The sequence below is a fragment of the Corapipo altera genome, unplaced genomic scaffold (genome assembly GCF_003945725.1).
Source record: "Corapipo altera isolate COAL_440 unplaced genomic scaffold, ASM394572v1 77b, whole genome shotgun sequence".
Classification (NCBI taxonomy): Eukaryota; Metazoa; Chordata; class Aves; order Passeriformes; family Pipridae; genus Corapipo; species Corapipo altera.
This window is the reverse complement of record NW_020884933.1, coordinates 162,072-184,408: the sequence shown is the minus strand read 5'-3', so window position 1 is coordinate 184,408 and position 22,337 is coordinate 162,072. Positions and strand designations below refer to the sequence as shown.

At 43.2% G+C, this 22,337-nt stretch overlaps 1 protein-coding gene across 2 annotated transcripts in view; it reads right to left on the bottom strand.

Moving 5' to 3' along the window:
- Positions 1-1,756: 1,756 nt before the first annotated feature.
- Positions 1,757-22,337, bottom strand: part of CSDE1 (cold shock domain containing E1) — a 21,316-nt gene continuing 735 nt past the window's right edge. Inside the window, exons 2-20 of one of the 2 annotated variants that reach the window (XM_027659804.1) lie at positions 19,278-19,712; positions 15,612-15,810; positions 14,473-14,582; positions 14,045-14,137; positions 13,427-13,524; positions 13,190-13,271; positions 12,727-12,855; positions 12,449-12,574; positions 11,456-11,668; positions 9,652-9,792; positions 9,405-9,563; positions 8,719-8,826; positions 7,954-8,129; positions 7,455-7,567; positions 6,700-6,819; positions 6,332-6,510; positions 5,527-5,690; positions 4,278-4,410; positions 1,757-3,109 (exon numbers count right to left, since the gene is read on the bottom strand). In XM_027659804.1, the coding sequence (XP_027515605.1) occupies positions 3,062-3,109; positions 4,278-4,410; positions 5,527-5,690; positions 6,332-6,510; positions 6,700-6,819; positions 7,455-7,567; positions 7,954-8,129; positions 8,719-8,826; positions 9,405-9,563; positions 9,652-9,792; positions 11,456-11,668; positions 12,449-12,574; positions 12,727-12,855; positions 13,190-13,271; positions 13,427-13,524; positions 14,045-14,137; positions 14,473-14,582; positions 15,612-15,810 (2,391 nt within the window). In that variant the 5' untranslated portion in view covers positions 19,278-19,712 and the 3' untranslated portion in view covers positions 1,757-3,061. Of the gene's footprint in view, positions 3,110-3,624; positions 3,665-4,224; positions 4,411-5,526; positions 5,691-6,331; positions 6,511-6,699; positions 6,820-7,454; positions 7,568-7,953; positions 8,130-8,718; positions 8,827-9,404; positions 9,564-9,651; positions 9,793-11,455; positions 11,669-12,448; positions 12,575-12,726; positions 12,856-13,189; positions 13,272-13,426; positions 13,525-14,044; positions 14,138-14,472; positions 14,583-15,611; positions 15,811-19,277; positions 19,713-22,337 lie in introns of those variants that run through there. The other variant, XM_027659803.1, reaches the window with a different exon arrangement.

The following is a 22,337-nucleotide window of genomic DNA, read 5'->3' as shown; positions in this document are numbered from 1 at the left end:
ACACGGGGGGACAGGGAGGGATACCAGGGATAGGGGGACACGGGGGGACAGGGAGCGACACGGGGGGACAGGGAGAGACAGCGGGGACCGGGACACGGGGGGACAGGGAGGGATACCAGGGATAGGGGGACACGGGGGGACAGGGAGCGACAGCGGGGACCGGGACACGGAGGATACCGGGGGACACGGGGGCACACCGGGACACGGGGGGATACCAGGGATAGGGGTACACGGAAGGACAGGGAGCGACACTGGGAAATGGGGGACATGGGGGAACACGGAGGGACACTGGGAACGGGGACAAGGGGGGACACCGGGGACGGGGGGACACGAGGGAACGGGAGGACACGGGGGGACACCGGGGGATACCAGGGACAGGGGTACACAGGGGGACAGAGACGACACCGGGGAATGGGGGGACACGGGGGGACAGGGAAGGAACACGGGAGACGGGGGGACAGGGCAGGGAGAGGGAGCGACACCGGGGGACGGGGGAACACGGGGAGAGACGGGGGGGACACGGGAGAGACACCGGGGGACGGAGGGAACACGGGGGGAACCGGGAGGGACATGGGAGAGACACGGGGGGACAGGGGAGGGACACGGGGGAGAGATGAGGGGACGGGGGGAAAACACAGGAGGGACAGGGTGGGACACGGGGGGACATGGGGAGGAGAGGGGGGAACACGGGGGTGAACCGGGAGAGACATGGGGGGGACAGGGTGATATGGGAGGGGACATGGGGGGAGGCACGGGAGAAACGGACCCCCATGACACCGACTCGCATCCCGGAGCTTTAAAGAAGGGGAATGACAAAGGAGGGAAGTGTAGTTTTAAAGGGGGGATGACACCGACCCTGCATCCCCTAAAGGGGGAATGGAACCGACCCCACATCCCAGAGCTTTAAAGAAGGGGAATGACACAGAGCCCTGTACCCTGGAGTTTTAAAGGGGGAATAACACTGACCCCACAACCCCTATAGGGGGAATGACACCGACCCCGTGGTTTTAAAGGTTTCAAAGTGTGAAATAACCCCGAGTTCCTCATCCTGGAGCTTTAAAGGGGTAATGACACCAATCCCAGAGTGTTAAAGGGGGTAATGATACAGAGCCCCCCACCCCAGAGTTCTAAAGGGAGGAATGAGCCCCTCAAGATTTGAACAGGGGTTTGAGTCAAACTTAACAACCTGAAGTGCAATCAGGAGCTGGACAAGTTCTGGTTGAGGGATTGCACTGTGAGCATCAGATGCTTGGCTGATCTTTGGTTTTAAGGGTAAGAGAAGACAATCCCAAGGCTCTCTGGATTAGAAACACCAGGAGTGAGCTGAGCAGGGCTGGGCAGTAACTGGGGGAAAAGCAATTCCAGCAGTGGGGACCCACTGACCACCTCCTCAAAACAGACCCCAATGAAGACTCAAATGAAGAACTGCACCTGGGGACTAATTAGCACGAGAAATGAGAGCTGTAACTCGCAAATAGGGGGTTAAGTACTTATTAATAGAAAAGCTGTGTAATGTGTAACCAATGAATGCTTCTGTGTTAGTTAAAATGTACAAATAGTGTAAAGTTTTGATGATCTGGGAGCCTTTTGTGGGAACCACCAGCTCCCTGCTTTGTGCAAAGCAGAATAAAACACTGAAATCCCTCACCTTGGTGTGTGAATTGGTGGCACTGGGAATGAGCCCATGGCTGGGATGACACGGATCTAACATTCCCCACGTGGAAGGAAGAGGCAGAGCAGAGTGAGGCTTTTTTCAAAATCAGTAAAACTTTATTCTATTTCCATTCTTTGCCATTAACAGAAAAAAAATTGGAGAAAGCAATGTTTTGTTTTACAAAGATAATGCATCTCCCAGAGAAGAAAACCCTAAATTGAGAATAGAGGTAACATGAAAAAACAAAACAAAACAAAACAAAAAAAAAAAACCACAGTACTGCCCTCTATTCCAAAAAGTAACTCCTGATCTTTTTGGTTAAAGTAATACTTAGACCAATCATTCAGTTTTCTTGCTTGATAAAAGTGTGACTGGGGAAATGGAGGGAGGGGGCAAGGGGAGGGGAGGGAAAAAAAACCCAAAAAAAGAAAAAAAAAAAAAACCAAAACAAAAAAATAAATCAAAAAAAAAAAAAACCAAAAAAAAAAGCACACAGACATCAACTATTCACCTTGATGAAAGTCTCAATACAGCTATGGAAAGCCTAAGTATTTATTCTCTTACAGTACACTGGGTGCCGGCTGCAAAAAGAACAAAAAAAATGTATTCACTTCAGGCACAACTTCTTTCTTTTTAAATTTAAATCAGTAAAAGAAACTGGGTTTAGAAGCTGCAGTGTTCTAAGCAGCAGCAGATTTGTGCATTGTTTTAAATATATTTAAATTACCACACTGATGGCACACCTCAGCCTTATGAAATTCTGCACTGTCTGTTCCAGAACACCACAAAATCCACCGACCCTGGGAGAGACTTGCACTGAGCTCTAACGACTGGCTAAAAGGAGTCAAGTTAAATGAACTAGGAAAACACTATAACATTTGGCCATCAACTCAAGGTATCTGAATGTTCATCGAGATCTGATATAAACTGAACTTATTCCACCCTCACATGGTCCTCAGAATTTGAGCAGAGTGAGCTGAAGTGAGCCTTCCCCTCCACTCGGGAGGGAATATAATGCAACTGAGCACTAAGGCATAATAAACCTTGGCCAAAAACAAGGGTAAAGCATAATAACTGTAGTGCAGAATTCCACAAGGTCTGCCCGAGCAGAGCTGTCTATGTTTACTCACAGAGGCAATGGAGATTGCAGTTACCAGTTGCGTTAAATGCACCATTCAAAACAAGCTTCTAAAATGTGATACTATAAGGCGCCACCTTAAAGTTCTCCAGAATGCAACTGTGCAGAAATTTAAAATGGTTTCGTAAATTTAATTTTAAACATAACATGAGAAGGTGTTAAAACCGGTGGAATAGCTTCTGAGAATTTGGAGGAAGGGATGAACAGGGAGATATTCAGTACCCTTCGCCAGCCCCACCGCGCGGCCCAACGTCGGCGTGGGGTTGGGATCAGTCTATAACACCAGCCTGGCGGATCTTTCTCTCTGCACCAAATCCCTGCAAGGAAAACAAAGCAAACTTTTAGCTCCAGCATTGTGGAATCATGATCATCTTGACTGGAAAAGATCTTTAAGACCATCAGGTCCAACTGCAAAGGCAGCACCACCACCGGGCTCTGAGGCAAAGCTGATCCGTTCACCAAAGTACAGCATTAGCACGTTTCTAATTAGTCACATTTGTCTTCAGAAATAGGTTCTGTGGGGTGTTCTTTACAGTCCCAGATACTGCACAGATTCCAGACAGTTTGCTCTTCAGATCCCAGACACTTCACTCCTGTTTATCACATGGTGAAAGTCAAGTTTGGGTAAAGGGATTTCACTTACTGCCTCTGAGAAGGGGAGCAGGTTTATAACCAAGATAACCATTGTGGGCTAGAAAACAAGCAGCAGTTGGTGGCTTCTCTAGTGTGTGCTGCTCTGAAACCCCAGCACACATCACTGACACTGGGCACAGCACCCTGGGTGCTAAAAACACAGCAGGTGAGTAGTTCAGCACCAGATGGAAGCAGACACCAGGTATCTGACAGCTCACGCTCTAACAGAGGAAGCACTGCTGTGTAGCATTAAACCTGCATTATATGGGAAAACTGTGGTTTAAACAGGTTTTAAAATGGCTTTTGGTGGTGTCTTTGCAAACACATGCTTCTTCTTCCCAGAACCCCCACGTGTTATCTATGCAGGAATGTCCTGCATAGCCCCTGTGTTATCCAGGAATGTCCTGGGAAGGTGTCCTGAGCCCTTCCTGTGATTGGGTGTTCCTGTAAGCCCCTTGAGACTTCTAATTGGTTACTCTGTGAATCCTCCTAAACCCTATAAATGTAACATCCCCAACAATAAACACTCTTGCCTCCTCTCCACGCCCAGTGTCCTGTGTCCTGTCTCCCTGCCAGCCATGGGGCCACGTGCAGGGGGGGGAGGGAGGAGCACCTCTCCCCTCCAGGCTCAGGGCCTGAAAAAACCCCTGGGAAACCCCTGGAGTTTCCCCTTCCCCATCCCTCAAAGCGTGGCAATGGTTCTTCAGATGGAGACGGAACTAGAACTGGGCAAGGGATCCAGAACTGGCGGGCTGCTACCGGCCTCACACCGTCCACGGGCACCTCTGAACGGTTTCACTGCTGTGCTCCCCAAAGCAAGGCAGACCCTGCAGTGACCCTGGCAGTCTGTACCTTTGAGTTATCTGGCCCCCGGGGCTGGCGGAGCACTGTGAGACGTGGGGCGTTGGCATCATCCAGGTTGATGCTCTTTAAACGGTTCACGAGTCTATCGGGACGCGGAGCAGCAACAGCCTTGGCGCCTTCGCTGTAACACAGGCACACACAGGGCACGGGTGACTTCCCACAGCTGCTGCCAGAGGCCTCGTTCATTCCCAGCCCTTTATTACAGTACTTTATAGCAGTTTAGATTGTCCCCACGAAGCACTGGTGCAATTTATCCTGTGTGACAGCACACCTGGCTGACATCGGGACTCTGCCCCAAAGCTTTACCTTCCACACAGGACTCTGAAACAGCAGCAGCTCAGTGTTCTCCAAAAGCTGTTCTTTAGTGACCTGAGCTGTTGCATTTACTCTCACACCTATGTAAGTAGTATTTCCTACATTTCTGTTGCCCAGAGAAGCTGTGGCTGCCCCATCCCTGGAAGTGCCCAAGGACAGGCTGGACAGGGCTTGGACCAACCTGTGCCAGTGGAAGGTGTCCCTGCCCATGGTTGGGGGTGGAACAAGATGGCTTTTAAGGTCTCTTCCAACCCAAACAATTCTGGAATTCTATAATTTAACTGCAATAATAAAAGCTTTTGAGCTGCCAGTGGCAGAGAATTAACATCTTTGAAGATGATGGGAACAGAGAACTCTGAGAAAAAAATTAGACATTTGCTTTGTGTCACTGCAGAAGTGCTGCCTCAAGCTTAAGCAAAATCCAATTCATGCAGTTTTCTCTACAAGTAGCTCAAAAGCAAAAAAAATACCCATAAGCCTTAAGAAATGCCATACCAAAGAGTCCCTAACAACATGGGTTTTCTATTTAAAAATGAAAGTTGCTCTTCAGAAAACAGGTGGCAGCACTATGGAATGTGCTGGCCAGAGGCCAGCATCCACACAGGAATACTATCAGTTTTCTTATCATTAACTTCTACTTCCAAGGCTGTACCCTAATCCCTGCTACAGGGGGAGTTTTTTAAGAATAGATTAAGAAGGGAACAAGCTATCTGTATCTAGGAAGAGTTGGGAGTCCTGCTGCTGCCCTGCACTGCATCCCCCTCTAAGTGCTGGCAGCTCTCAGGTGAGGCTCTCCCTGAAGGCAGCTGGAAGCCAGAGCTCCTGTTCCAGGAGCAGCCAGCTCAGGTTGAAGCAGCCTGCAGGGCACTGCTGTGATGCAGACACTGTGCCAGGTTCAATCCCTGTCCTTCCCAAGCCTCACCAGACACGCCACACGTTACAGGCACTGCATTTTCCTGTGCGCTGGTTCAGGATTACGGAGAACTCCACTTCATCCCCAGCCTGGAGCTCCACACCATCCTGCACTTCTTTGACATGGAAGAAGAGCTTTTTGCTGTCACCAACTTCGTAGTTAATGAAACCAAACTGAAAAGCAACACATCACAAGGTTATTGATTCCCTCTTGACCCAAACAGAGGCAGCAACCTACTCATCATTGCAGTTCAACTACATCTACAAACCCTCCAAAACTCTGTGGTGCCTAAGGGAAATGGAAATGCAATTTCTACACTGAATAGAACATTCTGTCTAGAAACACTTCTAGAAATCCAGGTACTCTTCTTGGACTTGTAAACTCAAACCTAAATTCCAAAGTCTATAGAACAAGTTCTGGAAACTGCTGTATTAAACTAAGAGAAGCATTGCTGCAAGCTCTAGGACTCCCTGAAAGGTTTCTTTGGTCTGTCACTGGGATAAGAAGCCAGTTAATTCCATCTTCCACTCTACTCATGTGTAAACCAGCAAAACTCACTCAGCCTCTACATAAATGACTAGAGATCAGTGCTGCACAACAACTATAAACCCAGAAAACCTTCACAGCACTGAACTTGCCAACCATTCTGAAATGCAGCTAACGAGGGCCGTAATCAGCCTTTGCACTTCAGGTGGTCTGTCACCACTGACTGCTGGATGCTGTGAAGAAGCTCCTTCAGAGCACGTGCAGTTCTCCTCTTCTGAAGATTTATTTTCCTACCAACGTGCTCCTTGTGTTCCCAGCAGTGCCTCACCTGGTCCTTGACACACTCCACGGTGGCTCTGCGGAACGGGGTGATGTTCACAGCCATCGTCTGCCCGTTCTGCCCGAGAACACAGAGCTGGAACTTCACTGTCTCCCCCTTCTGCAGACAGTCACCTTTGTTTGCCATTCCAACAATTCCAAAGGGATAGACCTCTCCTTTCATCTCACCTAGGGGGGGAAAGCACAAGGCAGAAGTGAGAGGTCTTTCCCACTGAGTTCAGACTTCCAATATTAAAAAAGCAACTTTTACTGCCAGCTTAGCAGTGTCCATATAATCCTCAACACCTCTATTTACAGTGCAACTTGTGCACTTCTTGTACACCTGTGAAATGAACACTTAAAAGTAACAAATCTTACCATCTTCCATGACTTCAATCATGCCCTGGTACTCAGTTTGTGTGGGATCTACACTCCTCAAAGGACGAATTACTTTACCAGAGTAAACAGTTGGATCAGCTTCTTCAGTAATGCCATTCACTGAAAAGAGACAGACAGTGGAAGAATAGGACATTCTAACCATAGTTTATTTCAAAGTTAATTTAATTAAATGATTCAGATTGACCAGGAGCCAACAGTTTGCAAGTGCCTGACACCTAATCAAAACTACAGTGACATTTCATATGTGGAAGTAGAAAAATATTGGTTTCTCAAGAAACTCAAGGCCATGGAGATTGAAAAGCAAATCAAAGTATTTCAATTCTCTTCCACTGCACTCCCCGCTTTAAGTATCCAATATAAGTGGGAATTTCCCCCCCTCCCAAGTTTTTAATACCCTCATCTGCCTCCCTCCTGCAGCCTTCCCTCTGTGAAGCACAGCACAACTAGTGCAGTTACCAATTTGGCCAGTTCTGCCACTCTGTCTCTCCTTATAACCTCCCAGCTGAAGGGTTCAGGGTACAATAAAAATCCAAAGAATTGCTACTGTTTCCAGAACTGCTGCTCTGTGCTTTCCTGTTCTCTGGAAACACACACAGCAGCTTTCAGGAAACCAATGACCACCTCATATTAAGCATCTTCTTGTTCTAAGCTCCAGCCATAAATAAATTATTAACCTTTACCCATCATCACCTGCCAAGAGCCCTGTCAGCAGAAAACACCAGGTACAGCCTTACCTGCATGTGTTTTGTTCACCTTCTCTGCACTAACTTTGTTTCCTTTGCCTTTTGACAAGCTGTATTCCACAGTGTCTCCAAGTTCCAGGCTATCAATATCTCCACAGTATTCACTGCAGGAACAGAATGAGGCACAGTTTTCCTTTAGTTACATGACAACAGTGATGCTCATCCCACATCAGTTGATCAGAAACTATTTCAATCGCTCAACACTTCACATTTTTAAGAAATCTTTATTAAGGAAAGTGAAGCATTTTCAAATATACAAACACAACTGAATTTGGGATTCAGAGGCACAGAACACCAGGACTGTTGACTTATAAAAAAGCCTGAACCAGTGCAGCTGAGACAATAAATGGAACTGTAGATATCTAAGCACATATATATATGTGTGTGTGTGTGAAGTGACAATGAGTTTAACAGTCAACCAAACAAAACTTCACACTCTCCCACCCCCACAACAGACAAACAACCAAATAATATTAAAATTCTCATTCACCTGTAGTGGAAGAAGATCTCCTTATCATGATTGGCTGTTTCAATAAATCCAAAGTTATCTTTCAGGGCTGCCACATATCCCAAAAGCCTCTTAGAGCTGTAATTGCGTCCCAGCATTCTGACAGAAACAGCTGTTTGCAGACCAGTTCTCTTCACTTCACACACACAGAACTCGACCTGTTAAAGAGGTGTTAATTAACACTAGACAGAAAAACCCAAATAAACCATGACCACCAACAAAGAACACCCAAATCAACTAATTTCAAAGCGGTGCAGCTCTGAATCACTTCCTAGGGTCTCCAGGAAAGTAGTTTTCTAGTCAACACTTTCCCATAAACATGTCAGTCATGGACATCTCCTATATTCCAGGGAGCAGCAGTCACACCTGGGATACCTGTAAGGCAGGTCAGCCTCCAGCACTCAGCTTTTTGTCCCTTAAAAAGACAAACTCTCTGTTTGTGTGGAGAGAAACTCTCCTTTTCCTACACCAGTGACCCACATTAAGAGGTACCTTGCTTCACTTTTTAAAAAATTCCTCTTTTGAAAAGCATCCTTTACAAGTAAGACACTATTTTCATCTATGTATCACCAGGCTGGAGGATATTTTTTAGTTATACAGAAGATTAAGCCACTTACAAACAGTATTCCAGGTCATATTACACAGGTGCCTTGTCCAGAATATAATATCCAGAAATAAGGCAGAGAGAAGCTCACACCTCACAATACACAGAACAATATTTCCCAAGAGAACACTTAGTTTTATCACCTTATCTCCTATCTGGGGATTAGTAGATCCTTCCACATCCTTGGCCTGGTAAGGAATGGTCAGTTTTACTCCACAGTCATCATACACAATTATTCCATCTTCAGCTTCCTAAAAACAAGAGGTCAGAATTCAGCAATCAGTGTCTCATTTGTAAGCAAAGAAGTTTCCTACACACACTTCAAGAACTGCTCATTGGAGTCTCAGAGGTTTTACAGTAATTGCTTAAAAACACAACCAAACTCAGTAAGAAAGCTTTAAATGATGACAGACAATATGTTTAAAGGAAATAAAAGTATTAGCACCAGTTCCAGGAAGTATTTACTGGAACCTTAAATATTTTGGGGTTGTTTAAAAAGCATGGCAAAACAATAAGAGGTTCCTCTCTAGCTTTAGAAACTTAATTTTTAAACAATTCTACCTAGTATCTTATGTAGTGGGAGGTAGAAAGAAACTTCCCATCAAGTTTCTGGAATTTATACTCAACAACATGATAACAGAAGTATTGTCTAGGATCCTGTTCACCCAAGTTAGTTTTCCCTGACCGCTGTCATCAGCTATTCAGTGTCATCCACATTTATACAGGATAAATGGTACACCAAAACTAATGGAATTACAGATTTTAAGGAAGCAGCCCCAGTCTCCAATGCCAGGAATGCAGAACAGGTATTCTAGGAGAGCAGCATTACCTTCTCTTTGCCTTTATTTGGGCTAGTGGCTTTGGCTGGAGTGGCTTCTTTGTCTATAGTGCCCACAAAACGATGTTCTGATTGGGTGTGGAAAGAAACTGTGCCCTTGGGAAGCTTTTTAATCCTTATGGCATGGTTCCTTTGGGCAGACAACATATCCTGAAAAAGATGATCCATCAGATGTTAGACAGACTGCACATAAATTCTTTAAACACTAAGAGTTTATGGAAGCATTAATCTCACTCACAGGAACGACAGTGAACTCCACTTCATCAGAAATATGGAGCTGATTCCCATCCATGATCTCACTGAAGTGGAAGAACATCCGAGCATCCCTGTCCACACACTTAATGAAGCCAAAGCCATCTCTCATCGCTGCAATCACACCCTGAGAGCAGGAAAATCAGCAGTTACAGTGTTATTACTGCTGTGTGACACCTGTCTGCAGGTGCTCCACCTGTCTGGAGTTTGCAATAGCACCTGAATCCTGGGAAAACACTTCATTTTTGCAATGTGCTGCCTTGCAAACCTAATGCTAATGGTTATGGTCAACCCAAAATGCAAACAAGTCCTACTAACCCAGTTCCTCTACTTAATTTCTTATAAAGAGTGGAGAAGATTAATTTAAGCCACTACCAAGAAGGACTGTGGTTAAAATTCTGCCAGTACTACTACACAGAGAACATAACCTTGAAAGGGGTAACTCTACAAATACCAAATCATCTACAGGAGTACATAAAACATGCATAAACACAAAGAAAATATAGAGGAACCTACATAAAAAGAAAATAAAATTAGAGGGAAGTTTAAGAGAAAAAACCATCTAATTTTCAGACACAAATGAAGGAACTTGGAAGAAGTTGTTTAACAAGACAACTGGGTGTATGTTATGGTGGGTGTATGTTATGGTAAGCATGTTCCACAATATTTTAGTGGCCTTCCTGATAACCACCAGAAATGGAATGCTGAATGTTAAACAGAAAACACTGCTAACAAAACAAACTCCAGTACCAGATCACAGCAGAACTGAGGATTTATTTACATATTCCATTCAATCCAGTTACTATAGAGTCTTTAGCAGGTCTCAGGGCAACCTTAGAGGATTTGAATGACTGAATGGCAAAGGTACTTCCCACCTTTAGGAACATTCTGCTCTTAAACAGCTTTCACAAACTCCAGCAAACCAGACAACCTTTCTAGAAGCTGCCAACACTTGTCACCTCAATGACAGCTCAATTCAGGCAGATGTTTCAAGTAGAGTAGAAATATGAGAAGTCTATAGGACAGAATCCCAAAAACTCAGAGGCTGAAGTCAAAGTTCAGGGTTTTTTTAAAGCAAAGGGTCATAATTCACAGCACACTGATGTTACAACACTGTACTTGGACTTCAACTGAAAATGAAGGCAAAGTTACAGTCTGGTTTGAACAGAACCAACATTCCAAGTTACAGGAATGAAAGATATTCTATAATACTCATTAGCACACCCATCTTAGTTCCTGTAATCCACAAAGAGGTTTTGCATGTGAGAGAACTCCCTGCTCTTTACCATCCTTCTGCTTGAGCTTCAGAAAGAGATTGGCCAAAACCCACAAAATCCAAAAGCTGCACACGGTTCCTCCTCCAATTATTAAGATTTTTCACTATGTGAACCAGAGTAGGCCCAGGTTCTTCCAGTTTTCCTAAGGAACATGAGTAAGTTACCTACCTATGACTCAAGTATATGAATTTTTAAACTAACAGTTCAAGACTGCATTACTATAACCACCAACCCCCTCCAAGAGGGCCAACTAAGGTCTCATTTTCTAATATGGTTTCATTTAAATGTTAAAAAAAAGTTAATTTTTTATTCTTTTAAGGCAAAGATGTAGAGGATTAATTCTGAATTTCCTACCATTTAAACACTTGGTTTGGACTGCACATCAGAGGACTGGATTTCAGAGAAGGCAACGCAAGACACGGGTGATTTTTACATTTTTGTTTACAACTCCCTCCACGTTTTGCTTTCATTTTTCCCTCAAAAACTAACGATTTTGAAAAGACAGGTACTTGCCATTTCTCTAGTCTCATTGGTAAACTGGAAAGTGTTGGGGAGAACCTCAATGTTGGTGGCACGTTCCAGTTTGTCACGTCTGTCTGTCGAGATGTTGAACCGAACGTGGTCGCTCTCCAGCAAGGTCACCTTGGATTTCGTGTCTTTGTCTCCAAAGGGAAGTTCTTTAGGAATCACAAAGTCCACTTTGATGCGGCCGGGTAAAGGATCGCTCTGCAGACACAAAAAAACCCCACAGAAGAGGTGAGTTTACCCACAAGACTCAGCTTAACTGCAGAGAACACGATGTTCCTGCCAAATGCCTGCTGGACTCAGAGCTGTGCTTCATTCCTGCCACTCCTCACGGGGAATTTACTGTTCACAGCCAAACACAAGGTGGGTTTTGTTGTTGGTGGTTGGTTTGGAGGTTTTTTTAAGCACCCAGCATGTACTGATAGAGAAATCAGGGCTATTTCAAGAATTAAATTTATAACCATACTTACACCACTTCTCAAAGTTCTTTCTTGTCAAACACACACACGTATTTCTTATTCAAAACACACAAAAGCACCAAAACACTCCAAACCTTCCACAACAATAACAGAGACCCACCTAAGACCTGAAATGAAGTGCTTATGAACACTCTTACCCCTAAGTCAAACATTACAGATTAAAAGCTGCATTAACTGTTAATGCTCACAGGAATCCATAGATCTGGCTTATCCCAGCAAATACTTTTCCCCTTTTCCCTACTCTTTTGCCTTAAAGATATGCCCTAAACCCACAAAATTCAGTTGTAAGTATTTGAAATGTTAAGGAACACACACACTCCCCAATGTCCCACAACCGTAACTGTTGCTCTTTGGATATAAAATAAAAGAATAAATCTTTTCCTGTGACATGATGCTTATGCAGCTGGCAGGTACATGGAAAGGGGAGCACTTTAACTGTTTGGTTGGAATTCAACACAAGCAAAGCACCACTTCACAAACTGAAGGAACCACTGACATTCACCTGGTTTTTGCTGGGTACTTTTGGAATTACTTTGGTTACAGTTCCTTCAAAATGTTCAATGCTGATGTCTTCAAAAATGACAGTTCCTTGAGGCAGCAGTCTAACATCTGTTGCAACTTCTTTACCCTAAGAACACAAACCCAGTCAAATACCCCAAAAGAAGAGAGACAGCAACAGACATTTCCCAGTGAACCTCCTCCCCCCTTTTCCAAGCTGGAGCAAACAGTGCAGTTCATGCCCTAAGATCTTGGCTCCCGTTTTACTGGATTTCGTCTTACATTTCTGTCTTTGATTGTAAACTCCACATCATCACCAGGCTGTAAGGTTTCTAGGTCACCTTTAAATTCACTATAGTGAAAGAATATCTCCTTCACGACATCACCTCTCTCAATAAATCCAAAGGCTTCCTATGAACAGAAAAAAGTGTTTAATAAATTGTCCATTATCGGAACACACCAAGAAATAATTTTACAGGTTCTATCAAACACAATAATAGATTATGAATCCCAGTGGTGCACACAGCTAACAGGCTACCACAAAATATACATAAACAGAACTAAATGGGACTTTCTTTTTTAAGAAGAGCATTAGTATGAGCTGTTTAAACTGTTTCACACAATTTACACCCACAGCTCAAACTGTTTAGTAGCTCTTTCTAACTTCAGTGTATTACTTTTAAAAGTGTTTGTTTTTTTTTTCAAAACAGGATATTATTTTCAAATGAAACTTAAAATCACTCACTTTCATGGCACAGACTACTCCTTGACAGCGGGCTTGTTTCTTTTTTAATAGCATAATGTTACGAGCACTTACAGCACCAGTACTAGAGGGGGAAAAAAAACAGGGCAAAACTTAAAGGATTAAAAACTGAAACAAAACCAAAGATTCTATTTCATGTAATTTCATTTCTCAGAACAGGTATGAGTTCTGCCTGACCACTAAAACCAATATGAAGCCAGAAAAGCAAGACCAACTTACTGTTTGTTTGTATCAATTATAAAGTTTATTTTATCTCCTGTTTCCAGCTGTACATTTCCTTCAACATCCTCCGGGGTGTAAGTCAGGTAAAATACTTCCTGTAAATTAACATTAACTAAAGTTACTCTATTTGCAGCATAGCTGTTTCAAAGAAAGATTAACACAATTTTGTTTAATAACAATATCTGCTTGATTCAGTGAGAAAATTGACAATGATCAAACATGGCATGCAAAACATTCTTTTTTCCATCGTGCTGTTTTGATGAGTCTGTGACAAGCAACTTAGAAGCTGACAGGTTTGTATGTGGCCATCTTTAAAATTCAATTTCTAAACTTCAGAAGTTCAAGATAAGGATACATGAACTCCATGAAGTTTTAAAGGAGAACAACTGTTTGGCTCAGTAGAAAGTTCTCCACAGACATAAACAAGCAAACTGTCAAAAATAACATTACTGTTTGTGGTAATTACCAAAGTATGCTTTTTTTTTTTTTGTTTTTTGGCCAAGAACTGCACAGTTCAGTGCAACTTAATGTCTACATTAAACTGAATCTTTTGTTTTGCTCATAGACCACAGTGATGGATCAGTGAAGAGTTCAAGTAAAATGCACAAGCTTTACCCCATTACGTTCGTAGCAAACACTCCCTGTTGGACTTTGACCCGGGGCAGCTGGAGATTTACTCTCTAAATTGTGAGGAACAGCACACACAACCTACCAGTCAAAAAAAAAAAAAAAAAAAATCCATTGCTAGTCATTTCAGGAGTGGCATTTTTGTTGAACACAAAATGAATCTCAGTACCCTCTACTACACACTCAACAGGGAATGCCACGCTGCAAAGTTTCAATCTCACAGAACCTCTCGGCTCCAAGAAGTGTCTGGAGCCAAGGAAGAGCTCAAACTGAACCTCTGGATTTTTACCAGAACACACTGAAATGTGTTTCAGTGAACTACACTGTACGTAGTTATTATGCATGCTAAATGAACCCAGCCTTCTGTACTGGAGTAAGGGATGGAAATCATGCAGGGATAGAAAACAGACACTAACTTGTCCATTTATTCGTTCTTCAGGTAATATTTCTGGTTTTATCTTCACCAATTTAATAGCAATGGGTTTTCCAGTTCGGCGATCAGAGGACACTTCAAACTCAACATCATCTGCAAGACAATCAAACATGACAATGAGAGAGTTCTGTTTGGGGCTGTTTGTTTGTATTTTTTAATAAAAATCACTAAATGGTTGTGTTTGACAATTCACTGCTTGTAGCCAAGCACAACGAAGTAGAACTCAGGTGCTTTTGTTACCAAGGAAGGACACACTATCTGCATGTATTTCTCTGGTTATTCTGTTCTTTCTCTCCTGTTGCTAATGAATATTCTACTGTAATTCCATAGGAATTCCCTCCCCTGCCCTGCTCACTATGCAGCAGACTCCACACTGAAGTTCACACAACATAACACAGGCCATTAATCAGCTTAGAAACTTCACTGCCACGCTAATTATCAGCATGAAGTCGCAGCCTCCCCATGCTGAAAAACAACTCATTCTAAACAACCAATGCTCAAAAAAGAAACAGGGAGGACGAGAGGTAAATTCTCCCACAGTCTGAGTACTTGTCTGCATCTCAGCTAGACAAGTTTGACCTAACACTGCACCTTTCCAACTGTGTGTACCACAGGCTGCACAGAGTGCTGGGAAGAAAGGGACCTGGGGGTACTAATTGACAGGAAGCTCAACATGAGCCAACAGTGTGCCCAGGTGGCCAAGAAGGCCAATGGGATCTTGTCCTGCATCAAAAATAGCGTGGCCAGCAGGAGCAGGGAAGTGATCCTTCCCCTGTACTCTGCGTTGGTGAGGCCACACCTTGAGTATTGTGTTCAGTTCTGGGCCCCTCAGTTCAGAAAGGATATTGAGGGGCTGGAGCGGGTCCAGAGAAGAGCAACAAGGCTGGGGAAGGGACTGGAGCATAAGTGCTATGGGGAGAGGCTGAGGGAGCTGGGGTTGTTTAGCCTGGAGAAGAGGAGGCACAATTGGGTGGTTCAATTCTACGAAGGGTTCCCCCCAGGAGCGGTGGGTTATCCGCGAAACCGCAACAGAAGCCGCAACAACTGTTTGCGTCACGGGATCAAAGGGTATTTTGTGGCAGGTGAAAGAGCCTGCTCTGCACTCAGAGTTGCTGCCTTTACCTCCTACTTTGAGCTCCTGCAGGTTGCCGTTGTACTGGGAGCAGTGGAAGAAGAGCCTGGCCTGTCTCTCCGAGCACTGGATGAACCCATAGGAGGTCAGCAGCTTCTCTATCACCCCCGTCTCGCGCAGCGCCGCCGAAGTACCGTTGGGGTACCCGTTGTGTCCATTGTTGTGGAGCAGGTTTGGATCAAAGCTCATCTGTTGGGAAGAAAGCACAGGGAAACAAACAAACAAACCAACAAACCAATAGTTAAAATCGGTTTTTCCATGTCCTTGTAACATAATAACTGATAGAAAGCTTGTGGAAGTTGCCCACACAAGTAAACGCTAATAATTTCTAAATTAGGGTAAACCCACCAAATTAGTGATGTTTCTGTAATGCAGGAAGCCTTAACATTTAAACAGGCAAGGTATTTATAAAATAAGCCAGAACTCTAACACCCAAATAAAGCTTGCTTAGAGCAAACCAAACTTCTGACATTTTTAGAGTAAGTATTCCACCTCACATTCCCACGCTCCCACATTCACTATTTCACACGAAAGCCCGAAAATATCTCAAATATCTGCACTTTCTAATCACCTGTTTAATTTGGAAAATGCAACAGTTGTGAACCAATGCAATTAGGTCCACATCCCTGCATAGTTTGTCCCTAGTTTGGGTTCAGTCTTTCATACAAAAAAAAAATAGTATTAATGAAACAGTTTTGGAATTAATACCCAGAATTAAAGCCTAAATTGACATTCCTGGGGCACAGAAGCTCAAGTGCTAGAAAGACTGAGAAAATCTGAAAATAGCATGAAACTAAAGTTAAATCTATAATGAACTGTGGAATTAACTTACATAACATTAAAACTTTTTTTTTAAATGGGGTAAGTTTTTCCTTTTTAAGCCACAGATTCAACCTGGAAATATTTCCCATCCCTTTACTAACCCACTGGCTTTTTGATGTACAAGTCTCATTTTTCAAGTAAGCCACTTGGACTTACATGTTAGCAATTAAATCAGGTATTACACCTCACTAAACACTGTAATTCAAGAGAGACAACTGAAGCAACCCTTCCTCCCTCTGAACAGCCCATATGCAATTTAAAATACAGAATTATTTGTTAGTTTCCAGAGTATTTAATCTGGAAACAGAATGAGACTGTATCAGTTCTCTGCTTTCTTGCTGCAACAAGCAGAAGAGATTAAAAATCAGTCAGCAATGTGTTTAGTGGAGATAAAGGACACCTGAGCAACTTGTAAAACAGTCACACTTCTTACTGTAACACAGGCACTGAGTTACTCAATGTATCAGAAAGAACAGATACAGCTTGTCTTCTCATGCTGTTTGGAAATCAGTTTAAAAGTGATCAGAGAGCACCAAAAAAACATCTGCTGTGAAGTTCTTGGGCAGAAATCTTTGCTCTTTGAGACTGACATTAAAAAAAAAAATAAAGTGGGAACAACCACACAAAGTAAGGATTGACAGAGCTTTGGCCTCCAAGAGGGGGAGGTGTTCTCCTCCCTTCTGGTTCACACTCACGTGGGGTAGAAGTAGGTGAAGAAAAATACAAATAACAGAAGGTGGGGGGGTGATATGGGGGGGAAAAGGATCCCATGACACTGTGTAATGGTGTCCATCCCACAGAGCTGTGACAGCACAGTGCAGAGCTGGGGGACCACAGTCCTGGTCAGCACTTACAAAGTACAGTGTTACCACCCCAAGCTCTTTGAAATTCAGTGAACTAGCAAATCTGCTATAATTTCTGTAATATCCACTGCCTGTTTTCTTGTTCTACATCTCATTTTCCTTTCCTTTAACAACTAGTAGGAATCTCTGACTTTTAATCAACACTGCCCACTTATTCTTACCCTACCAACCTGCAATAACTGGCATCAACCAATACCCTTAAGATGTTCAAGTCATTAAAAAACACTGGCATGCCAGAAAACAGTGAATTAGGAACATGACACCCAGCAGAGACCCCCCAGGAGAACTCCAGCCCATCCTCCTCCTCCTCAAAGGCCCCTGGCCAACAAAGGCAGACAGGGCTTTGTCCAGCTGAGTCTTGGAAACTTCCAAAGGCAGAGGTTCCACCACCTCTCTGGGGCAGCTGCTGCTCCCAGCAAAGATCTCTTTCCACTCATGTCCAGCCCAAACAGCACAAAGGATAAAAGCCACAGGAGCTGCACCCTTTTTATGCACTGGATTATGCTTAAAGGGACACATTTTCTCAGAGTTATCTAACAGGAAAGCACTTCACAAAGCTGCCAAGATTTACTGACTAGTTCCTGCCAGCATCATTCCAAGATAAGAATCCTCATCCTTCGAGGAAGGCAATCCCAGGACATTCCACACACAGGAAGATGCCCTTGTGGGAAGGCCACAGCTGAAGTGTTTTAAGCCATCCTAGAGTTTGAAATACTTGTCAAAAATAAACTGGTCCTGCAAGTAGGGTGGCTGGGGGAAGGGCAAATGATATGTTATTATACCTTCTCCCAGGAGAATTACAGGCCAGACCATTAACCCACTCTGGAAGCTGAACTGAGCTTCTGTGAGTCACAAAATGGCCACTTCATCTCTGATCCAAACAAACACAGACACCCTGCCTCAGATGAGCTAACAGACTAAAGGCAATGCTACTGAAGATACATCAGATAATGACAAAAATCTACTTAACAATCAGGTTCAGAATAGCCTTTCTCAGGCCTAGAAAGCCACAGTGCTGTAACCTCTTGCTCAGACACCATTTGAACAGTTTGAGTTTCAAGGAGCATTAGTAGCACAGCACAAAACTCCCCATCCATCCTCTAAAGCCTGACAACTTCAGTTCAAAGATTCCTCAGGTGGCACTAAAACTTGCTGTACAGAGAAAGATAACAAAGTACCAGCAGCCTTTCCAGATTATTGTCAAATTCCTACATCTGTTCAAACAATGTTATAACAGAGCATAACCAATATCAAATAACAGCTATTTATATGCATCACCAAGAGTCTTGGTATACAACTGTTCCTTAAGAAACTTCTAGCAACAGGCTACAACCTATTAATGTACAAACAAGACTTTCTTGGACCTGAAATATAAGTTATATACTGGACCAAGATGACTACCTGGCTCTGCTGTCCACTGCCAACAGCCAAATTAGTTTACAAGAATATGAACCATGAACCCACCAGTACAAGTTCTCAGAGGAAGTAAAAAAACCCTGTGCAGGAAGATTAAAACACTAAACACAGGTTATTTGAAAATAGGGATTGGAACCACAAACCTACTGTTACTAGAAGAGAGGAACATCAATAATCAGCTCTCCAGGGTTATAAGTATTGTTCAATAGAACCATCCTGCAGGGATTATTAATTCATCATACTACTACTAAATCAACAGCAAAAATCACAGAGTGGTTTGGGTTGGAAGGGACCTTTAGGATCATCTTGTTCTACCCCCCTGCCATGGGCAGGGACACCTTCCACTAGCCCAGGTTGCTCCAAGCCCTGTCCCACCTGGCCTTGGACACTCCCAGGGATGGGGCAGCCACAGCTTCTCTGTGCCAGGGCCTCCCCATTAAAAGAATTTGTATTTAGAACTGCTAAAAAGAACTAAAACACCCCACACCATTCTGTCAATAAACTGGTTCTTATTAAGCTTAAAAACACATCTATAACTCTTCACACAGCACCAACCTCGCAGTGATATTCAAATATTGCACTTTCAGTAGTATTTGCCGATTCTTCTGTTTCAGCACAAGTTTCTAAGGATGAAGACTGCTATTCTTTTAAAAAAAGGAACGAAAAGAAGGAGAGACAAAAAGAGAAAGAAAAAAAGATAGCAAAAGAAGGTGATCTATCAAGCTAGAGAGAACACAAGTGCTGCTGCCCTGGGCAGTTTCACTACAGCACTGGAGAAAACAAAGACTATTAGCAGCGTCGGGACGTGCTCTTTTGAAGCTGTTGAGTAGGCACAAACTTCTTGTTTCAGATCAAGCCTTGTATCTTCTTCAGTGTAAGTTGCCTCTTCTTTGGTCTTGAGTTGTTGTTACGATGTGGTTTTATTCTTTTCCTGATCTGAACTTGAAGCAGCAGTTTCAGGTGGTAAATTCTGTTCTGTTCCACTTCATACTGGAGGAAGGGAAAAGACACACACTAAATATCACTTGAAAGGAAATTTTCCCAGAATCACAGAGTGGATTGGTTTGGAAGGGACCTTAAAGACCATCTAGTTCCAACCCTTATAAATGAATCCTAAGTGTTCCTACAAACAGGTGCATTTCCTCTACCTTAGATCTGTAAGTCTGGGAAAGGCTGTTTTACAGACATATTTGGCATTGCCATTTCCAGTTTTCTTTTCCAAAAAACCACCTCCAAGCAGGGAGATGGTATTTCCAATTTTAAACCCCTCAGACACAATCAGGCATTTCAGGAAAAGTCCCAGGTTGTAGCATTTAAAGTGATAACTTATCATTAATATTTAACTCATTAATCCTCCTATCAATAATTTTATATGTGTGCTTATTAATTAAATTATGACATAATTTAACAAGTGCTTGCACAGGTCCTCAGAGTAGCAACAGGGTGTATGTGTGCATGGGAATTAAAATTTCCTGACATTTCTGTTCCAAGAGGTAAGTTAAGGATTAGCAATACCTGAAGTACATTTAGAATTGTATAAAAATTAGCAAATTTCTCAATTATATGTCCAGGTGCTGCATGTAAAATAACTGCAGAGCCATTCTCTAGGCTTGTAAAAGTTTTTTTTGCAAAATGTTCATTTCACACACATGATATTTGGGCAGACAACACCACAGAGAAAGCTTTCTGCAACAATAACTAGTCAGTAATTAATTCCCTCCTAAAGTTTTCCAGCCCCACTTTGTGTTTTCGTGAGAGAAGCAGTTTCAGCAAACTGCCACCTACCACACAGAACAAAACCTGATGGAAAGAGAAGCTTTTCTTGAGAAGAAATCAAATCAAGTTTTGAGTTTGTTGCTTATTCAGTAAATAGATAAAAAAAAAAAGGAGGATCTTTTTGTGGACAAAAGCTGCTAAGAAGCAAGGCAGCTCTGACTCCATGGATCCACTGGCACATTCTGCAGTAATCCAAAGGTATGAAGCATCAACACAACTCTCCCCCAAGTTGTTCCACAAGTCCCACACCAAAAGAGAAAAAAATATGGACAAAGCCTATTTCTCTACTGCAGCAGGAAAGCGAATTTCACAATGACACTGAGCTTTGAATTCCCTTCAGAGAACTTGAAAGAGGCAACTTAAGTGCCTCAAACTGAATTCAGAGAAAGTTGAACCCTCACCCCAGTGAAAATGTAGCCTGCAGCCACCTACTGCAAGAGCTCCAAACCCCAAATGTGTGCAAACTCATCCCCACTTTCACACAAGTTTGTATTTCAGGGATCTCCCCAGGCAGAAGCATCTCCTTCAGCCACCACTCTGAAAACTTCCAGCTGAAATGAGTTTTCCTGTCAGACCATTGCATGAAAGAGAATAAAAGAAACTGGGTGAGGGTTGTGCAAACCAGCACCTGGTGTGAAAGGTCTGCAGTGAAAGATTCAATTATCAGATATTATCAATAAAAAACAGGAAGTTATTGCAATAATAACAGCATCACCAGGCTTCCCCCACACCTCAGCATTACATCCAGGCAACTGTTGCCACAATCTCTTGCAGGACAGTGTTATTTTTGGGCAGCATTTCAGCTCTCAAATGAGCATCCCCTTGGCCAAGTCCAGGAGAAATGAAGCAGGCACACACTGCATCCCAGGAACTGAGCACTTGGAATCTTCTTACTCATGTATTTCTCTCATTTAATAGCCCAATATGATTAGAGCTCTCCTAGAGCTGGAACTTGTATCACATTACATTTATCATTTTTCTGGGCATAGAATATACCATATTTTCACATAATAATCAAAACTCCTCTTCTGATCCAATATGACTACAGATAATTTTATCAATAATCGAGTAAGGCATAAACCTTTCCATTAAAAGCCAACTCAACTCGATAACAAGATGGGTTTATTACACTGAAGTTCTTTTAAAAAAAGAGATTACCAAGCAAGCAAAAAGAAAAAATATCTCACTGTGCTCATCTACCTCAAATTCTTTAGTTTTTAATTCAGCTACTATAAATACTCCTCCAAATGGTAAACACCCTGAGCAGCTGCCCAGCCCCCAAGTCTTGCTGCCTCCTGCATTTGTGTATTTACAGCTGAAAGGTTTAATGCAAAGACAGGGAAGAGCTGAGCCCTGTTCTTAAGGCCTTTCATGTGCAGACTCTGCTAAATGACAGTAAAGTCACATGAAGCTGTTCAGCCAGAAAGCACCTATAGAGCCCCACATGGAACCTGCCCGATGACAGCATTGTTCTGCTTCCCATTTTCTTCACAAAAACAGGCAACTGCAAGAACCTGCATTCTATGGATCGGGACATGTGCTTCTAGAAACAGCCCTCTCTTACGTGATTAAGAGACAATTTAATGAAGGCAAAACTTTGTATTCTCGGAGTGCACGCACAGCACAGCCATCAGATGCTCGGAGATCAGCCCGCTCCGCATCTTTCCAGGGGGATACTGGAAGGCAGCACTGAACGCTGGCACCCCAACCAGCACGTGACAGCTACGAGCCCAGCTACCACCGGGGCAGCCGAGTCCGAAAAATACATATATGGGGGAAGGAGGGGAGGAAAAGAGTTAAAGAACTGCCAAGGACATCTGTAATTTAAAAAAAAAAAAA